This window comes from Vicugna pacos, chromosome 30 (assembly GCF_048564905.1).
Source record: "Vicugna pacos chromosome 30, VicPac4, whole genome shotgun sequence".
In the NCBI taxonomy this organism is placed as follows: Eukaryota; Metazoa; Chordata; class Mammalia; order Artiodactyla; family Camelidae; genus Vicugna; species Vicugna pacos.
This window is the reverse complement of record NC_133016.1, coordinates 10913090-10940878: the sequence shown is the minus strand read 5'-3', so window position 1 is coordinate 10940878 and position 27789 is coordinate 10913090. Positions and strand designations below refer to the sequence as shown.

Below are 27789 nucleotides of genomic sequence, written 5' to 3'. Positions count from 1 at the left end.
ATAACAACAGAAATACCTCAATTAGATATCTTGATATTTTTACTGGGTCAAATTTTGAATTACTCATTTATCTACTTCACCTGGAAACCCTTCCTGCAAAAAGTCATTTCAGCCCCTTCAGGATTGGTTTTAGAGTGGAAACCCTGGAGCAAAAAATAACACATTATACTGTTTCTTCAAATTTTCAGCTAATTGCCACTACATTCCTTCACTCTGATATTTGTCAGAATCAACACAGAAACAATATGCAGCAAAATGCTGCAAATTTCTTAGCGATGATTTTGGGCACCAATTCATGAAGCCCATACCTTAAAAAGATGGGCTACTGGAACACGATGACTGTAAACAGAAATGACTTATCTCTTGGAAGGTTTTCCAAAACAGACGTCAGCACAACTTCAGTAGAAAGAATGAACTGTTAATTTGCTCGTGACAATTACCCTTGACCATCCTTTACTGAGGTTCATTAAAAATTGGCCAGTATCTGATATGGTGGATCTACTGTCAAGCCCCCCAATTCCTGTGCCCAAAACATGGTATTGATTTATGAATGCGATAGTGCACTCTCTCAAGTAAAGCCTTTCTTACTTTTTTTAAATCCCCAAAGCTTTATTTGACATTATCAATAATCTTATAAAATGTTAAGGAAGTTACTAACCTCTCTGATTCTTATTGTCTCATTTGATAGATAAGGTAAGAAAGCAAATGGCCCAAGATCAGAGAGTAAACAGCATTAAAATTGGGACTAGAAGTTGGGACCTTCTGTTTTAGCTACAAAAAAAAAAAATTGTCACCTTGGAAACAGATACTACTTCCAAGTGGGTTATTCAAGCTCTAGTTCCTACACTCAACAAAAACTTTACAAATGGCTAGAATATGCCAGCTTTTTTCTAGGATTAATCTCAGCAATGTGATGCTCTGATTTTTTTTCTTTAATCTTACGTAATTCTGAGATCAAGAAATATCTGATATATAGTAGGCATGATGTAATACTTATATGAAATTCAATTCTTGTCTGGGATTCTAAAAGTGTCATGAACTGGCCTCAATTAAAATGAAAAATAAAAATAAAAAAGATTTCTGTTTTGAGAAAAATTTGACTTCTGAAAAAAAATTAAAACAGTGAAGCAGAACTAATAGTACTTAGCTATGAAATCTGGAAAACACAAAAGAGGGTGGATTGTGTGGTAGGGAGAAATATGGATACAATCTTCAGGTTGGCAACCAATTGCAAACTTAGACAAAAGTCTAAGTACCTGGCACATAAGCACTCAATATAATGACCGCTACCATGAAAAAGCAGAGGGAGGAGGAAGTGGAAAAGTAAATTAAGGAATAACGTCTTTGTCAGAACAGGCTAAGTTACACTGTGGGAACAAACACCACCAAAATCTCAGAGGTTTGATGCAACCAAAATTAGTTTCTTGCTCACATAAAGCCGACTGTGGGTCTGAGCGACCAAGGACAGCTGCCCATGTAGAGGCTTCTCAACTGCTCTTCCACGTGCTGCACAAGGCGAGAGGGCACGACAACCACATACCAGCTATTACGTGCTTCTGCCTAGAAGTGACATGATTCACTTTTGCTCATTTTCATCATCTAAAGCAAATCATACAGACATGCCCAGACTCAAAGAGGGTAGAAAAGTATAATCAGTTATTATATCCAGAAATTATTGGTATGAATAATGTTTACTTCGGTTAGGCTCTCAGAATTTTTTGTGAAGTTCTAGACTCTTCCCCGTGAAATGAGAACACATCCAGAAGACCTTCCATACTGATGATGTCAGCTCTGGGACTCACTGCTTATATGTTCTAAAACATCTCTCAAACCTTTCCTTCGTTGAAAAAGATACAAGCTTTGCAAAAAATATATCTGATTCATAATTCAAACCCACTCAAGAAAAGTTGAGCATATAGATGAAAAAATAAAAGATTCCAAAACATTACACTAGGCAAATATATAGACACACACATCAGCTTTGTGGAAACACATCAAACAATTTTGCTAATCCCCTTTAAAATGAGGGGGAAAAAAAGTAGTACTGAATTTTCACTAAATTCACATTAATTGCTTAAACTCAGACCACCAAGTAGCAGGAAATTACAGGGTGTGTCACATGATTAGGGGATTTCAAATAAGCTTCTGCTAAATGAGCAGGTTCATCAGAAAGCACAGGAGCTGGCGAGCGCATTTCAAAGGCATGGAAGAAAATAGCAAAAGATGAGAATTCCAACCAAAGTGGCAAAGATAAGCAATCTGCCACAGCCACGTGGGCTCCTCAGCATTTCTCTCCTGGAGGCACGAAGCAGCACCCGGGCCCTAGAGAGCTGCTGAGCAAGAACTAACGGGCACCACAAGTCGCCAGTGATTGCTCACTTCTGTCAAGCTCTCCCAGGGACATTTCAGTTAGATCTGAAGTCTGACAGTTCGCCCTGGGCACTTTATGTCACAAAGGGTAAGACAGACTCTCAAAAAGGGTTTCTCTCCTAGGCCTCAGGGTTTTGCCTAGAAGCAAGCAAAAATCTTGATTTCTGACTCCAGTTGCTGATCCCGACAAGCCTGCCATGGCTGTAGTCAAACCCCTCCCGGGATGCTACCCCTTCCCTCTCCTCTGCACACCAGGTTCCTGCCCCCGGCTTTCCCCATTTCCCCAAATTTATTCACTTGTCAGTTCTTCCAGTTTCCTCTCCCCGTCCTCTTTCTTCTTCTGTTTGTCAATCCCGGAACCTGTCTTCTGCAGATAACACTGCCCGGATTCTAACTAGGAGGTCTGGCTTCCGGCAGCAGGAGCAGAGTGTCTTTTACCTGCCCATCCTGATCACGGACAGTGGGCAGCCAGTGCTGAGCAGCACGGGCACGCTGACCATCCAGGTGTGCAGCTGTGACGACAGCGGCCACGTCCTGTCCTGCAGCCCCGAGGCCTACATGCTCCCAGTCAGCTTGAGCCGCGGCGCTCTCATTGCCATCCTGGCCTGCATCTTTGTCCTCTTAGGTGAGTAAGTGGCTCCTCTCTAGCCTGTAGGGACCTGCAAGTGCTGACTAGATACCGTTCCCTATCACCCTCGCACAGCTGTCCACAGCTGGTTTCCCACACTGTGCTTACTGAAAAGGTGGCAGAGTAACACTGGGGAGAAGTAATGAAATTGAAGAGAGTCCTTTCCTTCAAGGAACTCATGGCCTCTTTGACCAGATCAACGCATACTTATTTATCAAGCATTTACTATGGGCCAGAATGCCATTCTAGGTGCTGAGATTAATAAGACAGAAATGTCCCAGTCTTCACACAGCTTACTTCAAACAAAACAGGTTCATTTTGACATTCTAGAACCAAGATGATAATTTTGGGCAGGATAGATGATGAGCTTTTCTAACCCCCACTTTTCAGATAAGTAGCAGCCAAGTCACAAAGAGGTAGTGGCAGGCCCAAGGCCAAATCTCAGAGGCAGAGCCAGGACTGAAATGCAGGCAGGCCCTGCACTGTGCACCCCTGTATCTGAGCAGCACAGCCCTTCTTCCAAATATTCATCCCCAGATTCTGGAGGTGGTAAATGGTAAGAGAAAAGGGAAAAGGTCAGGGAGTCCTCAGAGAACAGGAGGCACAGGTGGGTGACATTTTAAATAAGTGGTCAGGGAAGACCTCACTGATTAGACCTTGGAGCAGAGACCTGAAAGAACTGATAGGGCAAACCACATGCATCTGGGAGGATAAGCATTAGTGCCCCCTCCAGGTACCATGGCCTCTAAGCAGCGACAGTGTGCCTCTGCTGGTGAAATAAAAAGGTATGACGACAGGCCAGTGGGAGAGCACTGTTGGGGTAGAGGATCCTTTCTTCCTCATCTAAAGTCATCCTGCAAAGCAGCCACCCAGCTCCCTAGTACAAAAGGCCATTCATGCTATTGTTTTCAAAATCCACACTGAAAAACAATAAAACATCTAAACCAACTCCTGAGACCAAAAAAAATCTATACATGTCTCCCAACCCTTTTGATTGAACTAAATCATAGTATAAATATTTTGCTTAGAGAAAAGCAGACTTCGTAACATTACTCAATATGAAAGAAATCCCAGCACCCTATAAGGGAAAAGAGTAAAGCACTGGGGATTTGAATTAGAACTTAAGCCCTTATCTCAGGTTTACTTCCACACCAAAAGACTGAGTCAGACCAAAGAAAGATGGTCTGACTGCAAAATGTCAGTGCTGGACTGAATTTCTAGTAGGTCTGTGGAATACGCTTCCCCAAAACATTTAAAAATACACGTGGTTTAATTCTGTTGTTTTAGTTCAGTGCTACGGGGAGAAACTGCATAAAGAAGTAACCTTTCTAAGTCCTTGGATCTCTGGATCACAGGGAACTGTTAACAGTTTCAGGTCCCTTTCTGTATTGACAAATAAAACCCTCTTGCAATTCCCCGAGCGTCCATAAGGTGGCATTGGGAATCCTCAAGTGCGTAACAGGACAACCTGCAAGAGGCCTTTGAAGAAACTTGCTCCTAGGAGAAATTTCCAGTCTGGCTATCCTTACTTCTTCTTTGGGAAACATCTACACTATAAGTTTACCCTAGCCCACAAACAGTAAAAGGAGCCATCATTACAGAAAGGCTGATTTAAACAGACTAGCACGAAGAGGCTCTCAAGTTAGAAGTGGTGTGCAAGGAGCAATTTATTTTGTGCAACCCCCAACCCATTATGTCTTGTCTTTCGAATCGTACAGAATAAACAGACAGTTTTCAGGAGCGAAACTGAGCAAAGCTGTCATGAAATCTTCACAGCTTTAGGCACTTTCATTTCTGAGAGTGTACATCCCACAGCAAATATAATTCATAAAACTGAGCAAGACTGAACTGCAGTTGATTTATCCAAAAAAGTACCATTTTGTGGACCATTAAATAAACATGTTAACTTTGACTATGGATTTTTTTCATGAGTCAAATATGTATCTAGTTCCTGGAAAATCTCATAGGCCCGATGCACAGTGCCTATACTGTGCATAATAAACATTCCCAGAAGTGCTTCTCTCCTGTCAGGGAAGCCTTTCAGCTGAATAGATTTTTTTCCCAAAATTTGATTTTCAGGAGGTTATAAAATTCTTGTTATTTAGATCAGATTACCTAAAACATAAGATATGTAGCAATCTTTATTTTTCAAGAGATCTATAAACTGTGTAATTCTCTATCATCAGAATTCCTTCCAGTAGAAACTCAAAAGACTTTCCTAATTTTGTTTCCCAGCATTCTCTAGAATACCACACCTATCACTCCAGTGTCAGCTGTGTGAAGGTCTTCCCAGTCCCCTAGGAGGAATTAACTGGCTCTGCTTCTGTATTCGCTTCTAAACAACTGTAACTCTACGATAGTTCTTACCACCACCTGATTCATATTAATTAGTAATGTCTATCATCTCCTTAGATTGCAAAACTATAAAAGCAGAAATCATGTCATAGTCAACACTGTTCCCTCACTGCTTCGGATAGTGGCTAAAAAATATCTGAGTTCAGTAACTGCTTAGTGAATCCCCCAAAGACAGCAAGTTCACTTAGAATCCCACGTTTCCAATCTGCTGTCATACAAATCACACCCCAGCCTCTGATGTCCAGTTCAAGCCTCCACTTCCTTATGGCCCAAATAGTTCATTTCTCTGAAACCCTACAGTCCTGTAGTCTATGAGTTATATTTTTGCACAAAGAGATATATACAAGAGTACATAATTGTTTTTTCTGTGTGCATTTTGTCACTTGAGCTATTCAAGACAGTAACTGCAATTTACAAAAACACATTCCACATTCAAATTTTAAAAGCCATTATGGTGATTTTTTTTTAAGCTCGTCCATAGTCTTACTAGGCATATGACTGTATGCCATTTTTCCCCCCTTGGATAAAAGGGGGCCTTATTTTGCAGTGTTCTCAAGCTGTCCCTGTTCACCAGCAGTAACAAAGCATGCCAGAAAAAAAAAAAAAAGAAATCAATAGCAATGCTACAGCTAAAACCTCAACACACTTCCTGGAAAACATTTTCACTCACAGAGATAAAACAGTTCAGTGGAATTATCTCTCTCTCTCCTTTAAACCCCAGTGGAAAAAAAAATTACATTTGTTGGGATAAAATTTTATCCAGACCTGCAAGGGTACATCTAACAGTGTGGTGCTTCTTTGATAACATGATGAATTATATAAAACGTCACTGCTCATTCCCTCCCTTCCATGACATCCCTGGATGCAGAAAGTCACAACCATCTCTCTCATGGAAAGCTTTTCTGAGGAATCTGAGTTAACTGGGCAATGGCAATCATTTTGCTCTCTTAGTTTTTGGAAGAAATATAAGAAGACTTAGACTTTGGCTCATGTTTAACATAAGTGTCTATATGCATATACATGAACATATGACTACAGATGACCTTTGAACAACAGTGGGGTGGGGTCAGGGTGCGGATCTGCCCTGCACTCGAAAATTCGCGGATAACCTATAGTCGCCCTCAGTATCCACCGTTTAGTATCCATACAACCAGTCTTAGCTCATGCAGTACTGTAACATGTATTTATTGGAAAAAAAAACCTGCACCTAAGTGGACCCCAGTAGTTCAAACCCATGTGGTTAAAGAGTTAACTGTCTATTTAGAATAGGATCCTATACAGATGCTAACTTTAAAAAGCAGGATTTCACCTGGAGAGTAAGATTTTCACATCACAATAAAGAAATGTCTGCTCGTCCTTATCCAGCCAGAAGACATACCTGATCTTTAGCATACACGCCATGGCGGGCCACAAGGCTTTGTGCTTTGTTGGTGAGATTTTTACATTGGGTGGTTGGCTGTACACACCCACACACATTTCAAAGTGGTAAGGAAATGCAAAGAGACTTTATTGCCACTTCTAACTGAACCACTTGGCGTCAAGTCACGTGGGGGTCACCTGCTACAAACCTCCAGCCGACACGGCAGAACAAGTGAGAACAGGGTAGACCCTGTGGTGCAAAACATCCAAACGCTGCCTCTGCGCTTACCCTTTAGACGACCCTCCCCCTACCTGTGCTAACCAAGAAGAGCTCTAGTCGCGGCCCCGCAGCCGGGTCTCCTCCTTACCTACCTTGTCCTGTGTCTTCCGGCAGTGCTGGTTCTGCTCATCCTGTCCATGCGGAGGCACCGGAAGCAGCCGTACATCATCGACGACGAGGAGAACATCCACGAGAACATCGTCCGCTACGACGACGAGGGCGGTGGCGAGGAGGACACCGAGGCCTTCGACATCGCGGCCATGTGGAACCCCCGGGAGGCGCAGGCGGGAGGCGCCCCCAAGACGCGGCAGGACATGCTGCCCGAGATCGAGAGCCTCTCCCGCTACGTGCCTCAGACGTGCGCCGTCAACAGCACGGTCCACAGCTACGTGCTGGCCAAGCTCTACGAGGCCGACATGGACCTGTGGGCCCCGCCCTTCGACTCCCTGCAGACCTACATGTTCGAGGGCGACGGCTCGGTGGCCGGCTCGCTGAGCTCCCTGCAGTCGGCCACGTCGGACTCGGAGCAGAGCTTCGACTTCCTGACGGACTGGGGGCCCCGCTTCCGGAAGCTGGCGGAGCTCTACGGGGCGTCGGAGGGGCCCGCGCCCCTGTGGTGACGGAAGCCGGGAGGCCGGCGCGGGGCCAAACCCAGCCGCGCCGGGCGGGCGGAGGCTTCGCGGACCAGGCGCAGCCGACGCAAGAGCAATACCGTCCTGGAGAGAGAGGATGGGCTGAGCGGGCGGACGGAGCTCTCTCTGGATCAGCTTTACCGGGTTAGATTAAGTTAAATAGTCAAAAGGAAACACAGGAAGAGGGGGGCAGAATCTCCAATGACCTTTTCTTCTTTTTAATTTGTGTGACACTCTATTCAAAGGCGTGGAGTCCAAGGCTCAGTATGGCAAGCTTGGCTTTTCTTTGCCATTCACCAAGGCCTTTGACACTCTGCTGCCTCAAAGAGGCTGTGCTTTTCAATACATAGGTGGCAATGGGAAACAGAAAAGTCTATTCTTCTATCTTTTTTTTTTTTAAATCTTATTTTATTTTCCGTTTAAGAGTTTTGCTGGCTCATCACACCGCACAAACCAACCCACACAAAAGAACATTGAAATAGTCTTCTTCGGTGAAATTAACCGACCCAATCTGGGATGGATGGAATTTCTTTTAACTCTTTTAAGACAAGGTTAAGGCCAAATTGGCCTTGCATGGGGGAATGGGTGGGGGTGGGTGGGAGAAGGAAGAGGCATTGATTTTAAGCTCAAGTTTAATGGCTGAACCGAGAGTCGCTGGCATCACAACAAATCCACCTCCATGGAGTTATAGAGTGCTCTTGTTCTCCAGGCCCTTTAACTGTGTCCCTGCTAAACTGTTCAGAAGGAAACCAGAAAATCTGCCTCTTTGCACTGTAGATATCTCTTCCATGTGCCAAATGTGAAGATTAGATGCAACAAATGGAAGCCAAATAAAAAGAAGTATCTGATAAAAGCATGGGTTAGAGGGCTTTCCTAATCTGTGTGAGGTCAACCCAAGGGATGTTTACATACTGTAGATAACCTACTTGAACAAAAGTCAGTATTATAGAGAATAAATGGATGTAAGAAAATTACATGTATAAGTTTTGTATATTTGTTAATAATTTTGGTAATAAATATGATGTACTGCATCTCAGTACCTTAGCACTTCTTTTAATAAAAGTTAAATAGAAGGGAAGGTCTATTGCACATTTGTTTAATTGCTGAGCAGGTAACCAACAGATGGCTCTGTGATCCTGAACTAGCCTCAGGTTCTTGGGGCTGTGGCTGATTCATAAAGCAAAGGCAACCTAAAGATGTATGAGGCTGTGCGTTCTATTTCAGTCACTGACCAGATGAATGTATGGTTTAAACTGTGAAGCGCTTAAGCTTTTCATGAACATTCTTCATCTCCCCCGTCTCTGAAAAGAACAAAGGCTGGCTTGATAACATCAACAATACAATGGTGAAGTCAGCCCATATTTTTTCATTTTGTGAGAGGGTATTGCACATAGCCACCAATAAAGCAGGCCCCTGTGCTACTTCCATCTCTGTTCTGCTGGCAAATCAAGTATGTACCAAAAATATGTACAAATATGCATCAGATTTGTACATCTTGTCAATACTGGATGAGGTCACAGGAGACTGGGACCATATGTTATTCATTTTTCCTTTCCCCACAGTAGCTAACAGAGCCCTTTGCATATAGTGAGTGTTTAGTAAGTGCTTAATGCTTAATGGGTACATGATGGAAAGGATCTCTTTCTTTGACATCCTATTATTAAAGAATATTTTACACAATTATCCTCACAATTGTAAACAAAAATAGTTTTCTGAGTGTCTTGACTATAGGTTCATAAATTAAAAAAACATTTTTTTATTGAAGTACAGTTACAATGTGTCAGTTTCTGGTGTATAGCAGCACAATGTCCCAGTCAAAAAAAAAAAATAGCTCAAGAGATTTGTAAATTTTAATGTGTGTCAGAATCACCTGGAACGCTTGTTAAACTACAGCTTGTTGGGCCTTACCTCCAGAGTTTCTGACTCACTTGATCTGGGGCAATTTGCATTTCTGACAAGTTACCAAGAGATGCTGATGCTGCTGGTTCAGGGACCACACTTTGAGAACCTCTGGTATATGGTCACTCTTTCTCAAATATATAAAGATTAGATTGTAAGCCTACTTGCCCTGGGGTCCACTCCATCAGTAGAATGGTGTTGTTGAATTTCTTTTCCAGCAAAAAGACACTTTGGCAGAAACATGTGAGAAGGCTAACAAGGGTCTGGGAGCCAGCAGGATGTGCTTCATACTTTATTATGTGGTACACTAACAGCCACACAAATTCTCATCTTCAACCTTCAGCATACTAACCCTTTCCTCCATGAAAGGCAGCTCAAGTACATCCTCTTTGAGGGTAAAGTGTGATGTAAAAATAAACTTAGCAAAGAAAAAGCATGAACTCTCGTCCAAACTAGGCTTTACAACATAGCAGTTATGTGAATGTGGGCAAATTAACCCTGTAACATTCCTTTCTGTAACTAGCCCTGGAGATCATTGTTTGACTCTCTCACTCTATGTTGCATGTTTTAAAAACTCAGAACAGCTGTTATCCTAACCACAGGGGGTTACCATGCCCCATATCCTGCAAATGTGGTCCCCCATGATACAGGGTGTGAAGTGATTAAGCAGAATCTCCCGGAGCTTCTGGTCCCTAGGAGGGTGTTTAATGGTGTGACACAGGAAGTGAGAGAGAAGTACAGAATAGGAGCTCCATTTCAGCTCACACTCTGACCAAAAAGAGACTCTTCCCTCCAAATGAGTTTTAAGACTCCCTTTCCACTGCCACAGTTTACCACAGACACTGGTTCCTCAGCAAATAAAACATCTTCACCACCAGACAGAATGCTGAGTGTGAGCAGGTTAAACAAGAGAGCTGTAAAATTATTCAGCCATTTCTTTAACAGGTTAAAAGCACATAGCCTTTAATTTATATGTTATTAAAGGCTATTAAAGGAGGATCTGTGGAAATCAAATGACTCTCTCTAAAACTGTATTCTGAACAAGATGTCATCTTCATAACAGAGGTAAATAACCTTCAAGATATTTTTATGTACAAATACCTGGATTTGGAAGGCTTCTGCTTGATCCTAAGGGTCAAGGTTCTGATTCAGGGAGTAGACAAAATTAGATCAAGAAATCTTCTTTTTCAAATGATCTGCTAATGAGACATCACTGTCTCTTCTGATTCATGTTGTGCAAAAATTATGAGTACTAATTTATAGTATGTGTCATTAACTATAACATCAATCAAAACCACAATTTTTCTTAAGTCTTTCTTCCTGGGACAGGAAGCTGGCAAATCCTGCCCCATGTGTCTGTCCAAACTCTTGATTTTATAATGATTGCTGGATAACTGATGATGTGGGTGTTTCTTCCACTCCACTATTTTAGCTGCTGGGGCCACCTTTGTGGTACCCATGATGACAAGGTCTACTTCCCATCTTAGAAAACCTTAGATCACTTCGCCGAGAGTATCCACTTTAAAAAGCAAGTAAAACTACCTATGAGTCTTTTCTAATTTTTCAGAAGGGCTGAATTCTAGCTCTTCGTTTAGTATTTCAACTTCTTCCTCTTCCTCATATCAACTGTTTCACTACCATTGCTGCTTGGAAAGACACTAAACATGGTGGTATAAAACAACAATCATTTTATTGTGCTCACAGATCCTGTGGGTCGGTTGGGAATTCAGGAAGGATGCATTAATGACAGCTCTCCTCTGCTCCACAATGTCAGGACCTTAGCTGGGGTGATTCAAGGGCTAGGACTGAACTCATCCAAACACTTGCTCACCCATATATCTGGTGGTTGATGTGGTTATCAGCTAAGACCCCAGATGGAGCTGTCAACAAGATCTCCTCATAGCTACTTGGGCTTCCTCACGTTATGGGGTCTAGGTTCCAAGAGTGAACATCACACGAAAACTAGGCAGAAGCTAAATCACCTTTCGTGATTTCAGAAGTCATATAGCATTACTTCCAAAGAAGTCACAGTTCTTTTTGTATCAAAAAAGAGGGGACATAGACTCCACCTCTCAATGGAAAGAGTATCAGAGCTACATTGTAAGAAAAAATAATGTGCCCATTGCTGGAAAACACAATCAGCCATGTTGCCTTTCCATTTTTTTTCTACCCTGCCTCCTCCCTCTCTGTCCCAGGAATCATTTTGGATTCTATTCACTATGTCTTTTCTCTCTTCCCTCCCCCACCGCTCTATAGAATACATTCTTGTTCCAGAGGTATATTATTCTCTGAAATTCAGTTTTATTCCCACCATGCCATACTTCCAGAAATAAATTAATATTTCATGAAAATACATTACCAAATATCTGATATATAACAGATACACAATATATTTTAATTGAGGAATAATTAATATACAATGAACTACAGGTAAGTATACAATTTAATAAGTTTTGACATATGTACACACCCATGAAGCTATCACCCCAATCAAGATAGTAAATATATGTTATCCTCAAAATTTTTCTTTCACCCCACTGTAATATGTCTCTCCCATACCTGCCAATCACCTCTCCCCAACTGCAAGCAACCACTGATGAGCTATCACTATGGATAAGTTTGCATTTTCTAGAGTTTTATATAAATGGAGTCATATGATGTATACTCTTTTTTTTGTATTGGGGGAAGGGGGTCTGGCTTCTTTCACTCAGCATTATTATTTTGAGATTTATTCACACCACTGTGTGTATCATTAGTCATTGCTTTTTGTTGCTAAGTAGTATTCTATTACATAGATATACCACAACTTGTTTATTCATCCATGTATTCATTCACATAGTCTGTTCACGCTGCCAAAATAAAGTATCATAAATTGGGTGGCTTAGATAATAGAAATTTATTTTCTCTTAGTTCTAGAAGCCCTAAGTTCAAGTTCAGGATGCCAACATGGTCAGATTCCAGTGAGGGACTCTCTTCCTGGTTTTCAGATGATCACCCTCTCATTGAAACCTTACATGGTGGAGGGAGCAAGCAGGCTCTCTGGTGTGTCTTCTTATCATAGCAGATTAGGGTCCCAACCATATAACCTCATTTAACCTTAATTACTTCCTTACTCTTAATATAGTCACATTAGAGGTTAGGGCTTCACATATGAATTTGATGGTGGGGGCACAATTCTGTCCATAGCAATTCATATGTTAATTGTCATTTTGATTGTTTGCAGCTTTTGGCCATTACAAGTTAAGTTGCTAAGAACATCTGTGTGTGAGTCTTTGTGTGGACATATATTTTCTTTTCTCTTTGTCAAATGTTTGGCAGTGGAATGGCCAGAGTTCTATGGTAGGTATATGTTTTTCTTCTCATTTTTTAAATTGTCAAACTATTTTCCAAAATCTTTCTTACCATTTTACATTCCCACCAGCAGTATATCATATGGTTCCACTTCCTCTCCATCTTCACCAACACTTGGTATGGTCAGTTGTTTTCATTTTAGTCATTATAATAAGAATGTTGTGGTATCTCACTATGGTTTTAGTTTGTGGTTTTAATGACTAGTAATGTTGAACATCTTTTCATGTGTTATTTGCTCTCCACAAATATCTTCTTTGGTGGAGTATCCAGAGAGTTTTGCCCACTTTTAATTGAGTTATTTGTTCCCTTACTGTTGAATTTTAAAATGTCTTTTTATTTCCTGGATATGAGTGTTTTCTCACGTACATACTTTGCAAAGATTTTCTCCCAGTCTGTGGCTTGTTCATTCCCTGAACAATGTCTTCTGAAGGGTAGGAGTTTTCTATCTTGATAAAATCCAATTCATCAATTTGTTCTCTTATAGATTGTCTTTTTGGTGTCATTTAAAAAGAAAAATCTTCGTCTCCCCAAGATCACAAATATTTTCTTCCATTTTTCTCTAGAATTTTTGTGGCTTTAGGTTTTACATTAGGTCTATGATTCATTTGGGGTTTACCTTTGTAGATTGTTAAGTATGAATTGAAGCTTTTTTTTGGCATACGTATATCCAATCGTTCTAGCTTCATTTATTGAAAAAGGCTACTCTTTTTTTTTTAACTGCACTGCCTTTGAGTCTTGTAGCTTGAATTGTATCTGCCACAAAGATATGTTGAAGTCCTAACTCCCACTACCTGTGATTAGACCTTATTTGGAAATAGGGTCTTCGTTTATACATATAATCAAATGGAGATGAGGTCACACTGGATTAGGGTGAATCCTAATCTGATGATTGGTATCTTTATGAGAGAAAATTGGACACAGAAACAGAGACCGAGAGGGGAACGCCATGTGGCGACTGAGGCAGAGGTCGGAGGGCTACGTCTATAAGCCAAGGAGTATCAAGGATTGTCGGCAACCACCGAAAGGCAGGAGAGAGACGTGAGACAAATTCTCCCTCCAGAAGGAACCAACCCTGCCCACACCTTGAGTTCAGACTTCCAGCCTCCAGAACTGTGAGAGAATACATTTTTGTTGTTTTAAACCACCCAGTTTGTGGTAAATTTGTTCTGGCTGCCCTAGGAAACCAATACAAGCCTTCTGTGAAACACTTTTTTTGTTTCGTTTTGAGGGGGTAGGTAATTAGGTTTATTTATTGACTTTAATGGAGGTGCTGGGGATTGAACCCTGGACCTCATGCATGCTAGGTATGCACGCTACCACTGACCTATACCCTGTCCTTATGATGTACTTTTTCAAATCTACTTGAACACAAAAAATAACAGTATGAATCCTTCACACGTCCCTGTCTCTTTGGATCTATAACCCATACACACACCAAGTTGCTTATTAATTAACTAACTAATTAGTGTGTTCATTTGGTGTGATATTTTTTTATTTCGACTCAGCCGTTGCACGTGATTGGAGCGTGTCGCGAGGGCTCTGAAGATGCCCCGCTGTCTGGCGGGTCACAGGCAGCAGCCTTCCTCTCCAGCTGACTTGGCAACCTGCGAGCAGCTCTCACGGTTCCAGGCAGCGGGGAGGGAAGAATGAATCACCAGATGGCGGAGAAGAGGCACTGCCATTCATCTGACCCCACCGATGTGGGCGGTGCAGAGGTTACGGAGAAGGGAGGGAGGCGGGAGCTGCTGAAAGCGGCGCTAAGGGAGTGCCCTTTGGTCCTCAGGCACCACAGCAAAAGGCCAGGGTTGAGAGAGGTGCCCCGCACTCGGCTGCAATATGGAGCATATGCACCGTGCCAGCAAATTCCCCCTCGGCTGGGCTCTGCAGGTGGAGAGCTGCCCTGCAAAGCGAAAGAATTAACCTTCAAAGAGCAGGCTGCGTGGTTTCCTTCTGCCTCTTGTACTTGACATTCCCCTGCTGCCCCAGGAAGCTGATGCAATCGTGTGTTTCCCTGCCAGCCCCATATGCAGTGAAATTCACTCATCCTAACTGCTGGTCTTCACTGGCCTACCGCGGGGCACTGTCTGGACTGGTGCTTACCTCCAGGGCTGGCCTCATCAACCTCAAATTTTTACATTTGCCAATGCCTTCTTGAGACTTGGGCTATTGGACTACATGATGGTCGGAGGAGGGTGAGATTCTCAAATGCAAGGCATTACCTGAGGATGAATACTGATCACACCCAAGAGGGAAATTGGGCCTCATCTGCGCGCTCCAGGCTGACGTCACTGCTGCTAAGCTGCAGCAAAGGGTACAGAGAGGGACACTGCCAACTATTGAGCACCTACTGTCTGCAGGTACTGTGCCAGGTGCTTTCACACGAATTATTACATTGAAATCATGAGCAGAGCACAGACCTTAAACCAGAAAAGGACACGGAGCCATGTGTGAAAACTCACATTGGGTGGTGATGCTGTTGGCTCCTCTGGGAACTATAACATGTAATGAGCCCTGAACACCCCCTTCACCGCTAATTGTTAATATCCCTTCTACACCTTGAGGCCTGAAGGCTGGCCTTTCCGGTGGGCAGTGAAACCAGGAGGACAGCCGTCGTGAGTCGCCTCAAACAGGGAGAGCTCATGCTTTTGAAATTCAGTCTTACGTTCTTTCCTGAAAGCATGTATATTTCACTACATATGCAAAGACTGTTAAAAAATAGATGGCATTGGATGGCCCCTCATTTTCAGGGATAGCACATAGCCCACATTAATCTCCTCTCTAAGGAGCAGGTGGCTATTTCTGGAGGACACTGGCCCACTGCCTTAGGTACAGTGTGTCCCTTACCTACAAACTGGGTACAAATTCTCTGTAAACTCCAAGCCACTTGCCACATCCAGATTCCCACAGGGATCTAAGCATATGCCATGTACACCTCAGGCACAATTGGCAAACAGGTTATTTATGGGACTTGGCAGAGACGTCTTTATCAGGGTTTTTAGTCACAGTCTCTGTGACAGCACCCACTGTGACAGTGAGCAGGTAAAGTGAATAATAATATATCCAACTTGGAAGGTCAATTCCTGCTCATATTTCTAATTATTAAGTACATCATTATCCAGAGCCTCTCCGCAGCTTGGTCTCCTGCTGTGAAGGTAGGCTGTTCATTATTCAGAGTTGTTCTTTTGTGGCAGATGTATAACAGCACCAGTGGAAACTGCTCCAGTGCAATCCTTTTATTTTGAAGAAAAAAAAAAAAGGGCAACGTTTTTTGACTTCTTGAAATGGAAGACTAGTGCTTATTTTTTCTCTTTTTGTTTCAGCGCTGTCCTCACTGTTAAAAGAGTTCATCGGTAAATCCTGAGGCTCCATTAAAATGTAACTTGATTAGGGATCACTCTTTAGCACCATCCTAATTGGTTTGTTTCCCCTCCTGACTAAACACTTTCCTGTGAAGGAAAAAAAAATGATGGGGCTCTCCCATTTTATCTCAAAGAGGAAAAACAAAAAGACACTTGAAGTTGCAGAAAGAGGAACTCACAGCTTAGACAGAAGTCTCTACAGGGTCCCTCTAGCCAAAGATAGACTAGATTCAAAAATGCCAACGCAGGAGAAACGTGACCATCTAAATGAGGTTCACACTAATTGCATTACTTGACCATCCTTGGCTAAGTTTTCTAGTAAGGCCTAAACAGATAAACTAGATAAATTGCAAACTTAGGTAGAAAGATTATCTTTGTAACTTCTGTATTAAATAATTATAAATGATTGAATACTGATCGTAAGACTATTCAAGAGATGACCACATATCCTTCGTCCCGTTCTAAGCCTTTGCTCTTATTATTTCCATTATTGCACATGGCCGTGGGTCTAAGAGTTTGCTCAGCCTTGGGTTCAGTTGATTGGCCAAAGTTCCATTCTGCAGGGGAGAATGCTCCCTCTCCCAAACTGCAAAGAATGGTGACATCACCGGGTAACGACCCCGGAGCTGAAGAAATTGGCATCTCAATTTGGTAGGCATTAGGGCTGTTCACAAATACTCTAATTACCCTTCCTCCAGGTACACAGCGGGCCTGAACTTCTCCACCGGGTTATGGTTGTATCCGGCCCGGCGACTGCGCTGAGCTAATGAAACATGAACAGGAGTCTTAACAGCCAGTGCGGGGTCTGCCAGTTCCCTGTCCCCTGCTGCGGTGATCTTGAAAGTCTGGGCCGAGATGGAGCTTCTGTCTGCCTCGGTCTCTGAGTGACCGTATTAAATAGGGTCTTCTTGCTGGCCTGCAGCCTGAGCTAGAAATGAGAGCTGTCACACAACAGACACAGCAACTTTCTTAATGTTCAGCCACTGAGATTTTGGAGTTCCTTATTACTGCAGTATGATTTAGCCTATCCTGACTAATGCAACAATGGCAAAAACTGTTTACTTCCCTTAGGAAGAGAAACTAACCAAGAATGATGTCATAGAACGAGGACGAGCGGCATCTCACAAAAAATACGTGTGCCCAATTGTTTTCTCTGTGAGAGTGGATTTCATTGATCAATGTACCTTCTTTCAATTCTCCTCAAAATTAATGGCACAAACTTTTGAGATGAAAGAGTAAGACAGCACTGTGCCCAGAGTTGGACAGGCACAGAGGGCATGTGGTCACGTGACAACCGACGCAGAGACTGGAGTCACGCAGCTACGGGCCAAGGAACGGTAAGGGCTGGCAGCCACCCCTAGAAGCTAGGAAGAAGCAAGGGCAGGTACGGTCCCTGGACCCCTGAGAGGTAACCAACCCTGCTGACACCTGGATTTTGAACTTCCGGCCTCCAGCTATGAAAGATTCAGTTCCTTGATGTTTTATGCAGCCCAGTTCCTGGCACTGTTAGGACAACATTAGGAAATAAACAGAGTGACTTTTAACTATACTTTCTCCCAAGCCTCAGCCTGCCTGGCATTTTTATGCTGAGCTTTTACACAATGGTCCCACACATTCCTGCACATTCCTGCATTTTAAACCTTAATGCTTTACGGACCCCTTCCTGAGTTGGGTAAAATAGGGTATGGGGCCTAAACCCTTCTTTACCCAAATGAACCCCAGTCAAGATCAGAAGCAATGTCCTGCTCAACCTCTCTTTCTTTGTTGTTGTTTGTTATATTCATTCGTTTTACTTGTTAGCTTCCGCAGATAAGTGAAAACAACACAGTTGTTGTCTTTCTCTGTCTGACTTACTTCAGTGGGCATAATATCCTCCAGGTGCATCTGTGTTGTTTCAAATGGCAACATTTCATTCTTTTCCTGGCTGAGTACTATTCCACATCTTCTTTACCCATTCATCAGTTGATGGACCCTTATATTGTTTCCATGTCTTGGCTATTTTAAATAATGCTACTATGAACATTGGGGTGTGTGTATCTTTTCAAATTAGTTTTTGTTTTCTTCAGATGTATGCCCAGGAGTGGAATTGCTGGATCGTCTGTTAGCTCTATTTTTAGCTTTTTGAGGAACCTCCCTACTGTTTTCCACAGTGGCTGCACCAATTTCCATTCCCACTAACAGTGCACGAGGGTCCCTTTTCTCCACATCCTCCCCAGCATTTATTATTCATTGTCTTTTTACAATAGCCAGTCTAACAGGCAGGAGTTGATATCCCATTGTGGCTTGGATTTGCATTTCCCCGATGATTAGTGACGCTGAGCATCTCTTCATGTGCCTATTGGCCATGTTTGTCTTCTTTGGAAAATTGTCTGCTCAGGTCTTCTGCCCATTTTTTTAATCAGCTTGTTTGTTTTTCCTATACTAAGTTGCATGAGCTGTGTATATGTTTCAGGTATTACCCCTTGTCAGACACATCATTTGCACTATCTGCTCCCATTCAGTAGGTCATCTGCCCATTTTGTTGATGGTTTCCTTCACTGTGCAAAAGTTTTTAAGTTTAATTGGGTCCCATTTGTTTATTTTTGCTTTTGTTCTTGTTCACCTTCTAATCCCGCCTCTGATGCCTTCTCAGAACCTAGCACGGCACCTGGCCCACAGCAGGGCCTCCACAGGGTTTGTTTAAGAAAGTACAGAACACACACTGGAGAGCATTCCTTTTCTTTCTGTGCCTCTCCCTCATACTAAACAGTGATGTAGGACGACTGAATTGCTAAGTCTCTGAGTGTTGTCTCACTTCATAACCAATTACCAAACAACAAACTGGGTCACTTTGGTAGCCGGTCTAAGTCAGTTCCTCCATACATGGGTGCCAACTATTCCACGGTCCATTAATGCCATTCACATCAATAATTACATCAGGGCAACCAAAGCAACAACCAATCACCAGAGCCAGACTTGGGGGTTTTGAAGTTACAGAACATCCTTAGATCAGTGAAGGCAAAACAACAAACCTAAGACATAAGAGGCAAAAGTAAAAGTTAACCTGAAAAAGTGAGACTCCTTGTGCGTGTAGTCATGTCACCAATGACTGTGTCCACACACCACGGCCCTCAACAGAACTCCTACTTATTCATCTGTTATTCATCCTAATGAGTTGGCTCCCAGGTAAGGTATCCGCTGGCTTCCATATATACTCTGCTTTCTTTCCAAGCATTTCACAAAGCCAGGTTTCTCATTTTGGCTGGAAAGGAGTCCTAATCACCTAAGAACCAGCACATTTCAATCTCGTGAGGACAAAGTTTCACTATATTAAAATGCAGCCAAAACACAGATTTCTGCCTCACACACAGAAAAGGCCGATTTAAGGTCTTCTCCCCAAATACTTAATGCCTGGGAGGCTCTCCAGTCAGCTTCATCCTTTGAAATCATATCCCTGACAGACAAACAAATTAATCTTTCACTATTAATCTTCCCAATTTCTGCTATTTGAGGGATGTTTTAATTAGCTCAGCCGTGTTATCATTCCTTTAAGTATCTGAAGATATCTGTTCGTTTCCTACTGGTCCCAGGAAGATAACCCCTTCACCAGAGGTGGCTAAGAAATCTGTATTTGCTTTCAAAGTTCTCTGGCTTTTTCTGAGACAAGCATTTCATGTTATTTCCCTTCCACTGCTAATGGTTAAATGTTGAAGGCCTTAGCTAATTTGAGGTGACCGAATCCAAATCATTCGGTGGACATTCCTCTACCTGCACCAGGAATGGACTGTCACGAAGGTAGTGGAGTTCACTGTCCACACCAGGTTCCAGCAAGGTCTCTAACTTCTCAGCATTTCCCTTACAGGTCCTTTCTGAAAATGTACATACCTCGAGGGAGAGAAACTCTTTTTATCAAGACAATTTTTTCCATTGCAGCATTGATCAGGGCACAGAAATGATGGAAACTTTTGTAAAGCCAGGAAGAAAAGAGCTCTGATGGTGCCCAAATAGACACAGAATAGATGTCAAAGGGAGTAGAGACAGAATCCTCCATCTCTGATCAGCACAATACTGTTACCCCCATTTCAGAAATAAGATGAGTCCTTTGAAATGGAGAATGGTACCCTACTGATTGAACAGCAAGAAAGCACCAGATACTCGAAAAGTTTTATGAGTAGAGGGCAGAAGAGAAGAGGGCACTGGGAGGGCAGTGATAACCTACCTGGCTCCTTCACATCTGTGCCCAGAATGGTCTCCACTAAATGAAAATGTCAGTGCCACCTGTGAAGGTAACACTTTAAGCCACCCTCAATTATGGCTCTGAAGAATGAGGACATGAAAGAGGGAGGATGGCATGAGGGAGGGGATGCATGGCTCAGGAAGCACTGACAGGGGTGGGAACAGGGTAGAGAGCTGGGGCGACTTGAGGCTCCGGAAAACTGGCTGGGAAAGAGCAGAGACAAAGCTTACCTCCTTACTCGTTCGAGGTGGTTCTACTCCCACATTCAGGATGGATCATTTGATGAGCAGCTGGGGGAGAGAATGGCCAGAAGGAAGTCAAAGCAGGGTAGAAAGTGAGCTAAGCCAAAGATTTTCCGTGCAAAACCCAGTGCTCTGAAACCACTACAGTAACGTTTCAGGTCAGAAAACCACAGCTACCCCCTGGACCTGGCCTACATCATGGTGGACATGGCCATGTGGCAGCTAGGAATCTCTGTCTTTAAGTTACAGAAAAGCGGACCGATGATGACCTAGACAAAGATTTCTTTTTCTCATGAAAAAGAACTCCCACACTGCCTCAGTGGCTCAGTGGTGGCAGGCCAGTGTTGCTACAATTCTCAGGTTGCCAGATGGCAACAATCGCTCCAAGGATCAGATCTTATACTCGTTCAGGGCAGGATGCAGAGGACAGGGCTAGGACAGGTTCTCTTCCGGACCTTCATCTTACCAGGGACGAAGAACCTTTCCTGGAAGGTCCCAGCAGACTTCTTATATTCTTGTTGCCCTACACTACACGCCTACCCTCAGACTAGGGACTGCACCCAAGTTCCCTAAAATTAACAGAAGCCCATTTGATGTGTGTCCTAAATAGGTTTCCCTGCTCTGTTCTATGAGCATGGACGATGGGGGCAGTGTCTTTGGAGGGCTCTAACGTCTACTGCTGATGAGAGTCAAGAGCTGCTGGATCACAGCAGAGCCCTGAAAACCAGCAGAAGCAGGAGACTGCTGGGACGACCCCGAGAGAGAAAAGCATCCACCCTACACAGGCATCCTCTCCAAATTTAGAAGCAAGAACTAGCCTTCCCAGAGGCTCCTTTGAAACTGTTAAGAAATTATAATTAGACTTTGTGCTTCTGCTAAGCCTTTCATCCCAGGAGCTCAGGGCACATCGTCTCATTAATCTTCACAAGACCATTCGAGGCAGCTGGCATCTACTGTCATCTTTACTTACAGGATGAAGGGACCAAGATGTAGGTACAGGTCAATGACCTGCCCGATGTCATATACTCACATGTCATATGCCCGAGTCACCAGCTGGGGAAGGGACCAAAATTGATGGGGGAAGAGAGCTACCCCCAGCTCCCTGAGGACCCTGGGCAGGAACATGGCGGTCATTTACTTACCCAGATAGTGTGAGCCCGGAAACATGGCCTGAAGGAAGAATGTCAGAGCTGTGGGCAAAGAGGCAAGAGGAACAAGTGTGAGCTATGATTCACTGGCCAGCAACCTTGAGTAAGTCACTTGCACTTTCTGAATATTTTTCTTCCTTAAATATAAGAATAATAACATCTACCCTGTCTAATTCACTCAGTTGTTTCAAAGACAAAAGGAATGTTTCAAATGAAACCACTTGAGCTAGGACATTGTGTAAAATCTAAGTCCAATGAGGCAGTTGGTAGAACCAACATTTAAAATCAGCCTGCTAGAAAATAAATAGATTAATTCATTAAAATAAACAAAATAAAATCAGCCTGATTAAAAAAAATAAAAATAAAGTAACATAAAATCAGCCTCTTGCTCTTGGCTCATCACGACCATCCTAACCTGCAATCAGACAATTATACGAGACTCTTTTCAGATGACCAAGAAATTCCTCTCTGCTATTGGATATGCTGTGAGCCTATTTTCAGCAAAGGCTGTAAGGAACATGCAGCGCCGAATGCGGTTATAACTAGGATGTGACCCGTGTCCTCTAGGAAATACAGTCGGGCGGAGAAGGCAGACAAATGAAGCACTAAGACAAGACACAAGAAGGCTAAACGGGACAGGTGGTATTCAGAGGTTTGGGTCAGCCAGTGGGCTGGGAGGGAGTGGCGAGAGGGGGCAGTGGACAAAAGCTGGAAAAGTCCTTAGCTTTTCTTTTCCTTCCCTGGCGTCCATCATTCTCCCCTCTGAGAAGGAGTAAGTCAAGGCGGTAGAGCAGCAGAGGTTGAAGTTTGGGTTTGCTTTGTTTACATCTGCAGGAAAGGATATTTGTAGAGAAAACGTTTCTTCTGCGCACCCAGGGCGCGCCTGTCTCTGCGGGCAGACTTACTTTCTGCCACAGGAGGGCGCGTCTCCTCCTCCGCCGGTCTCTGCGGCCAGCGCCGCGCCGCCTCCCAGCTCCATCCAGCTGAGCCGGGCTGTGCCTCGACACCTGCAGCCTAGAAGCACTGCAGCAACAGCTGGGGGGCCTGGAAGACCGGGTCACAGCACGCCCAGCTTCCAACGTTTCATGTCTTTAACAAGAGCCAGGATAGATGTTCAAAAACAATTAGTCCCCCATCTACAATGCATTCTACGAGGACAGTAATCCCTAGAAAATTCTCAAGGAGTATTTTTGGAAGATTGTCTATCAGAGAGAAAGAAGCTCAGATTCATCAGGAGGTGGAATAGGCCAAATAGACATCTGGCCCTGGCACCGATGTCTCCCCCATCCCAGGCTTAAAACAGGGTGGGAACCAATTGACATAGCAGGACACTTGTCCCTTCCCAGAGGGACATCCAGTGTGGTGCTAAGGGGACCCAATAAAAGAAGGAAGGGGCTTCCAGATCTGAGACATGATCAGGGAGGGAAAACAGTTACCTTGCCTTTATTTTTGTTTCGATAGTTAATTGTTAAAATATCTGCACTAAGGAAACTATTCGGGCTGGCTCTGCACCAGGCAAGAATTCCTAAATTGCACTAGCTTGGCTGCTCCCCAAAGTCCCTTTGTTCCCTCCACACCCTCGTGTAAACATACCCACCCACCAATACCCTGTATTATTTGTCTCCAGTGAATTAGAAAGAAAGTTCTACGATAAGGCAGGATGAAACACTGACAGCCAATCAGGAGCCTTTCACTCAAAACTCCCACTCAGAATTAATGGAGGATTGGTCGGTTGGTTTGTTTTTGCCTCCAAAGAGAATTTACTAATTCCATGATTTCCAGCCACTGGATTGGAATGGCTTTAGGGGTAGGAACAGCCTAAACCAAACACTCCTAAACTTTGAGATGAATAAGAACTATCACAGCATGGAAAAAAATCAAAATTATCAGCATGCTAAAATTATCCTCTTCTTAAAAAGGAAGAGAAATCTCTGATTAGGAAAAAGATTTTGTAAACCATCTAATAATAATGACAAAGTAACACCCATTATAGATCTTGAATAATCTGAGAGGTGTTCGGACTAAAATCCCCTCACTTGCTCCAGAATATTTGCCCAGCCACACACCCACAATGTACTGTATATTTTCACAGGTGCTATCAAAGGAGTGACCCGCCAACACCATCTTCATCATCGGATGAGTGGTTTATCAGCCAGAGGCTGGCTCGGACAGAACACCTGGTTAAAGGTTACTAATCCTAATTTTTTCCCCTTATTTTGCTGAGCCTGGGTCCTGATGTTTGGTGCACTTCCTGGGTCGTGGATTTCATTAGTATTACTGCAGACACTAAAGAAAACCTCTCTCCAGTCCCCGCCCCACAGCAGAACACTATAGGATAAATCTGAATCAGAGTCTAAGTAGTCTCCTCTGTAAAACGAGGCTGAGTCCATCTGTGTTCGGGGACATCTCTGTTGATGCTGGGGGCTAGTATGAGAAACAATGATTCATGGAGTTTCTAGAGTGGCCACATCCTTGTTGTAAGGTTGATGTTTCTGAAGTCATACATACATCACTCACCCCAAGGAGATCTGAAGCTAGAAATGTTGAGGAAATACAGGATTAGAGAATGACAATTATGTGATAGTTAATTTTATGTGTCAAATTTACCAAGCTCAGTGCCCAGGAGTTTGGTCAAACAGTAGCTGAGTTGCTTCTGTGAAGGTATTTTGTAGATATAATTAAGGATTATAGTCAGTTGACTTTGAGTAAAGAGGATTGCCCTCAATAAGGTGGGTGGGCCTCATCTAATCAGTTGAAGGTCTTAACAAACACTGAGGTTTATCGGTGAAGGAATTCTGTCTCAAGACAGACATACTCCTACCTGTGTTTCCAGCATGCCGGTCTGCCCTACAGATTTCAGTCTTGCCAGGCCTCACTGTGGAGCCAATTTTTTAATATAATTCCCTTTTTTCATGTGTGTATTTGTGTGTGTGACTATGCTGTGTTTGTATATACTTTAAAAAAAATTGTTGGGTGGAGGGCAGTAATTAGGCTCATTTCTTTATTTTTTTTAATGGAGGTACTGGGGATTGAACCCAGGACCTCATGCATGCTAGGCATGCACTCTACCACTGAGCTTATATACCCTTCCCCTTGTATATAGTTTTGATTCTGTTTCTCTGAAGAACATTGATTCATACAGATTTCAAGTGAATCTTTTATTTCTTTGTGCCATCTAAGTTAAAACAATGAATATTCAGTAATGCCATTCTACATGACATTACACATAGCATGGACTCCTCATTTGGGGGCCACCTAGCCCCAGCCTAAGAGCCCACCCACCTCACTGGAAGCTGGCAGCTTCAGGGGTGGTCCTGATTGTTCTGAGGGTGAGAGGTCCCCTTGCCAATGATTGGCTCAGTGAGGGTCATGTGACCTCATTGTAAGGGCCAATAAGATATGAGAAGAGGTTTGCTGTAGACTTCCAGTGAGGTTTGTTCTCATTCTTGTGAGAAGCTTTACAGAAGCAGCGTTTTCTCTGCTGTTGGAGGAGCAGGAAGGAGCAGCCCTGGACTGGTACCGGCAATGGCCATTTGGTGGGATGTAACCTGGGTCTCTGATGATGCTGTTGAGCTGGATGGATCAGCCCTAATGCCTGCACTGCCTCTGGTCTTCCTTTTAAGTGAGCCAATATATTTTCTATGGTGCAAGCCAGTCTGAGCCTTCTTGAGGCTTCTTATTAGTTGCAGCTGAAGGACCACTTTTTCTTGCCCTTTTACCTATAACCTGGGAGAGTAGAACCAGATAATCTGAGATCTCCTTGAACTCTCAATATGTATGAATTACACAGTGAGGCACCAGCACTAACTTTCTCAATTACTGTTAGAGAATCTGAATATTATTCTAGGTTTCTAAACACATCTTCATTTTAGAAACTGCAAAGTGACATGCATTTTAAGTTCTTAATGTACAGTCTGATGATTTTTGTTCCAGGAGCCTTAACCCTAGTCAACCACTGTCAGCAATAATAACTTTCATTATTTTTTTTAATATATAAAAACTCTAGCAAGTGAACAATAACTAGGAAAAGAGCCAAATAGGAAAATGGGGAAAAGACAAGTGCAAACTCTTCCCAGCAAGAGAAACGAATTTTAAACCTATGAAGAGATGTTCAACCTCCTTCCTAAAGAGAAAAACGCAAATTAAAATGACAGTGAGATTGGGTTTTTTTTTTTTTACCTGAAAGATTGCAAGTTATAAAACCCTTAATAACACACTATTGGAGAAGATATAAGAAAATAGTAACATTTCTATGAATAATGAGAATTATCACCAAAGACCAGCAATTACAGGTATGGGTGGAAATGGTACAACTTTCAAGGAAGGCAATTTGGAATTACCTGTCAAAATTACAAATCTGTATGCTCTTTGACAAAACCATTCCCCTTCTAGAACTTTATCCTACAGTTACACTTGCCCATGTATAAAGCAATGTTACTTGTAATTGCAATAATTGGAAACAACTTAAATATGTATCAGTAGAGAAAAGATTAAAGTATCCTAGATGTATGCAGTAGAATAACTCCCAGCTGTTAAAGAAATGAGGCAGCTCTGTATGCAATAAAATGGAATAATCTCTAAATTGTATTTTAAACAAAAAGAGCAAGATGAAAAACAATGAGTGTCATATGCTACCATTTTTTAAAAATATCTAAATATACTTTTGTGTAGGGATAAGCTAGGAGACCGCATAAGAACCTGGGAACTGTGGCTATACCAAGGATTGCAACTCGGGAACTAGAACACAGGGGCGAAAGAGATGCTACCTTTTAACTGGATATTATTTTTAAAGTTTTTAAACATATGAATGTATATCAGCTATTTTAAAATTAATGAACTTGGGGGGAAAGTAAGTTATTATTACACATTTCCTGATTTACTATTATGACAGTAATTCTGAAGCTAAATTACAGCACTTGTGTTTTGGATAAATGATAATTAATGATCGGATATGAAACAATGATTTGGTACATTTGTTCTCATTTCCCTTTCTGTCTAAATAAGGGCAGTAGAAAAGGATCTTGAATTAAGTAGAGGAAATTAATCTTGTCCATAATGTTTCAAAAACTGGTTTGCTAGGCATTTGCTTTTCCACACGTTCTGCCCCTAAAGCGCCTTGCCTAGATTTTTTCTTATCCAGTGTCCTACTGTTCATTCATATCCACTCATTTGATGAATATTTACTAAATATCTTTGGTGTGCCAGTCACTGGGGCCTCAAATGAGAATAAGACCCAGACAACTGCTGTCTTTAGGAGTTCAGTCTTTTCACTATTGTCATCATTCCAGACGGGTGGAAAAGACGATGGTATAATCAATAAAGTGAGAGCTGCAGGTCCTAAAATGTGGAGAACCCAGAAACAGAAAAAACCACCAGACAGGAAGGAGGAAGGTGAGAATTTATGGATACCACTATCAGTCCATAGAAAACCATTCCAGAATGAACCTTTTCTACTCCAGGGTTTCAAGACCCCAATAAATGCTTATTTTGGAAGAATAAAGATGGGAGGAAGGGAATGACAAAGAAAAGAATGGGCCCAGTTGACAAATCCAGGAGAAATGACTTGTGAACCTGGGATTCATCCATTCATTAATTCATCCACTTGTTTACCAAATGTTTACTGAGAGCCTACTGTGTGCCTGGCAGTGATCCAAGAGTCAGTGATGAACAAAAGCACTCCGGACTTTGAGAAGCTAACGTGCAAGAGACGGAGATGGTAAATCACTAAATGTTCAGTGCACTGGCAGTTGGTGACAAATGCCATGAATAAAGTAAAGGAGGGTCCGGAGCTAGAGTGAGGAGCTGGCATTCTGGATGGGTGGTCAGGGAGGTCTCCAGAGGAGACGCTATTTGAGCAGAGAATTGAAGGAAGTGAGGGGCCCTGTGGGGGCCCTACGGGGAGGGTTTTCTATGCAGAGGAAGGAGCCCTGGCATGGAAATGTACTTAGGA

General features: G+C 42.8%; 1 protein-coding gene and 1 long non-coding RNA gene across 2 annotated transcripts in view; one reads left to right on the top strand and one right to left on the bottom strand.

Moving 5' to 3' along the window:
- The window catches only part of CDH20 (cadherin 20), a 178167-nt gene extending 169465 nt beyond the window's left edge, over positions 1-8702 (top strand). The window contains exons 11-12 of the mRNA XM_015240503.2: positions 2744-2995; positions 7107-8702. Of these exons, the coding sequence (XP_015095989.1) occupies positions 2744-2995; positions 7107-7612 (758 nt within the window). The 3' untranslated portion in view covers positions 7613-8702. The remainder of the gene's footprint in view (positions 1-2743; positions 2996-7106) is intronic.
- The window catches only part of LOC107033650 (uncharacterized), a 173389-nt gene continuing 153193 nt past the window's right edge, over positions 7594-27789 (bottom strand). Inside the window, exons 4-6 of the long non-coding RNA XR_012065680.1 lie at positions 21834-21881; positions 20680-20739; positions 7594-7708 (exon numbers count right to left, since the gene is read on the bottom strand). This is a non-coding gene — a long non-coding RNA (uncharacterized lncRNA). The remainder of the gene's footprint in view (positions 7709-20679; positions 20740-21833; positions 21882-27789) is intronic.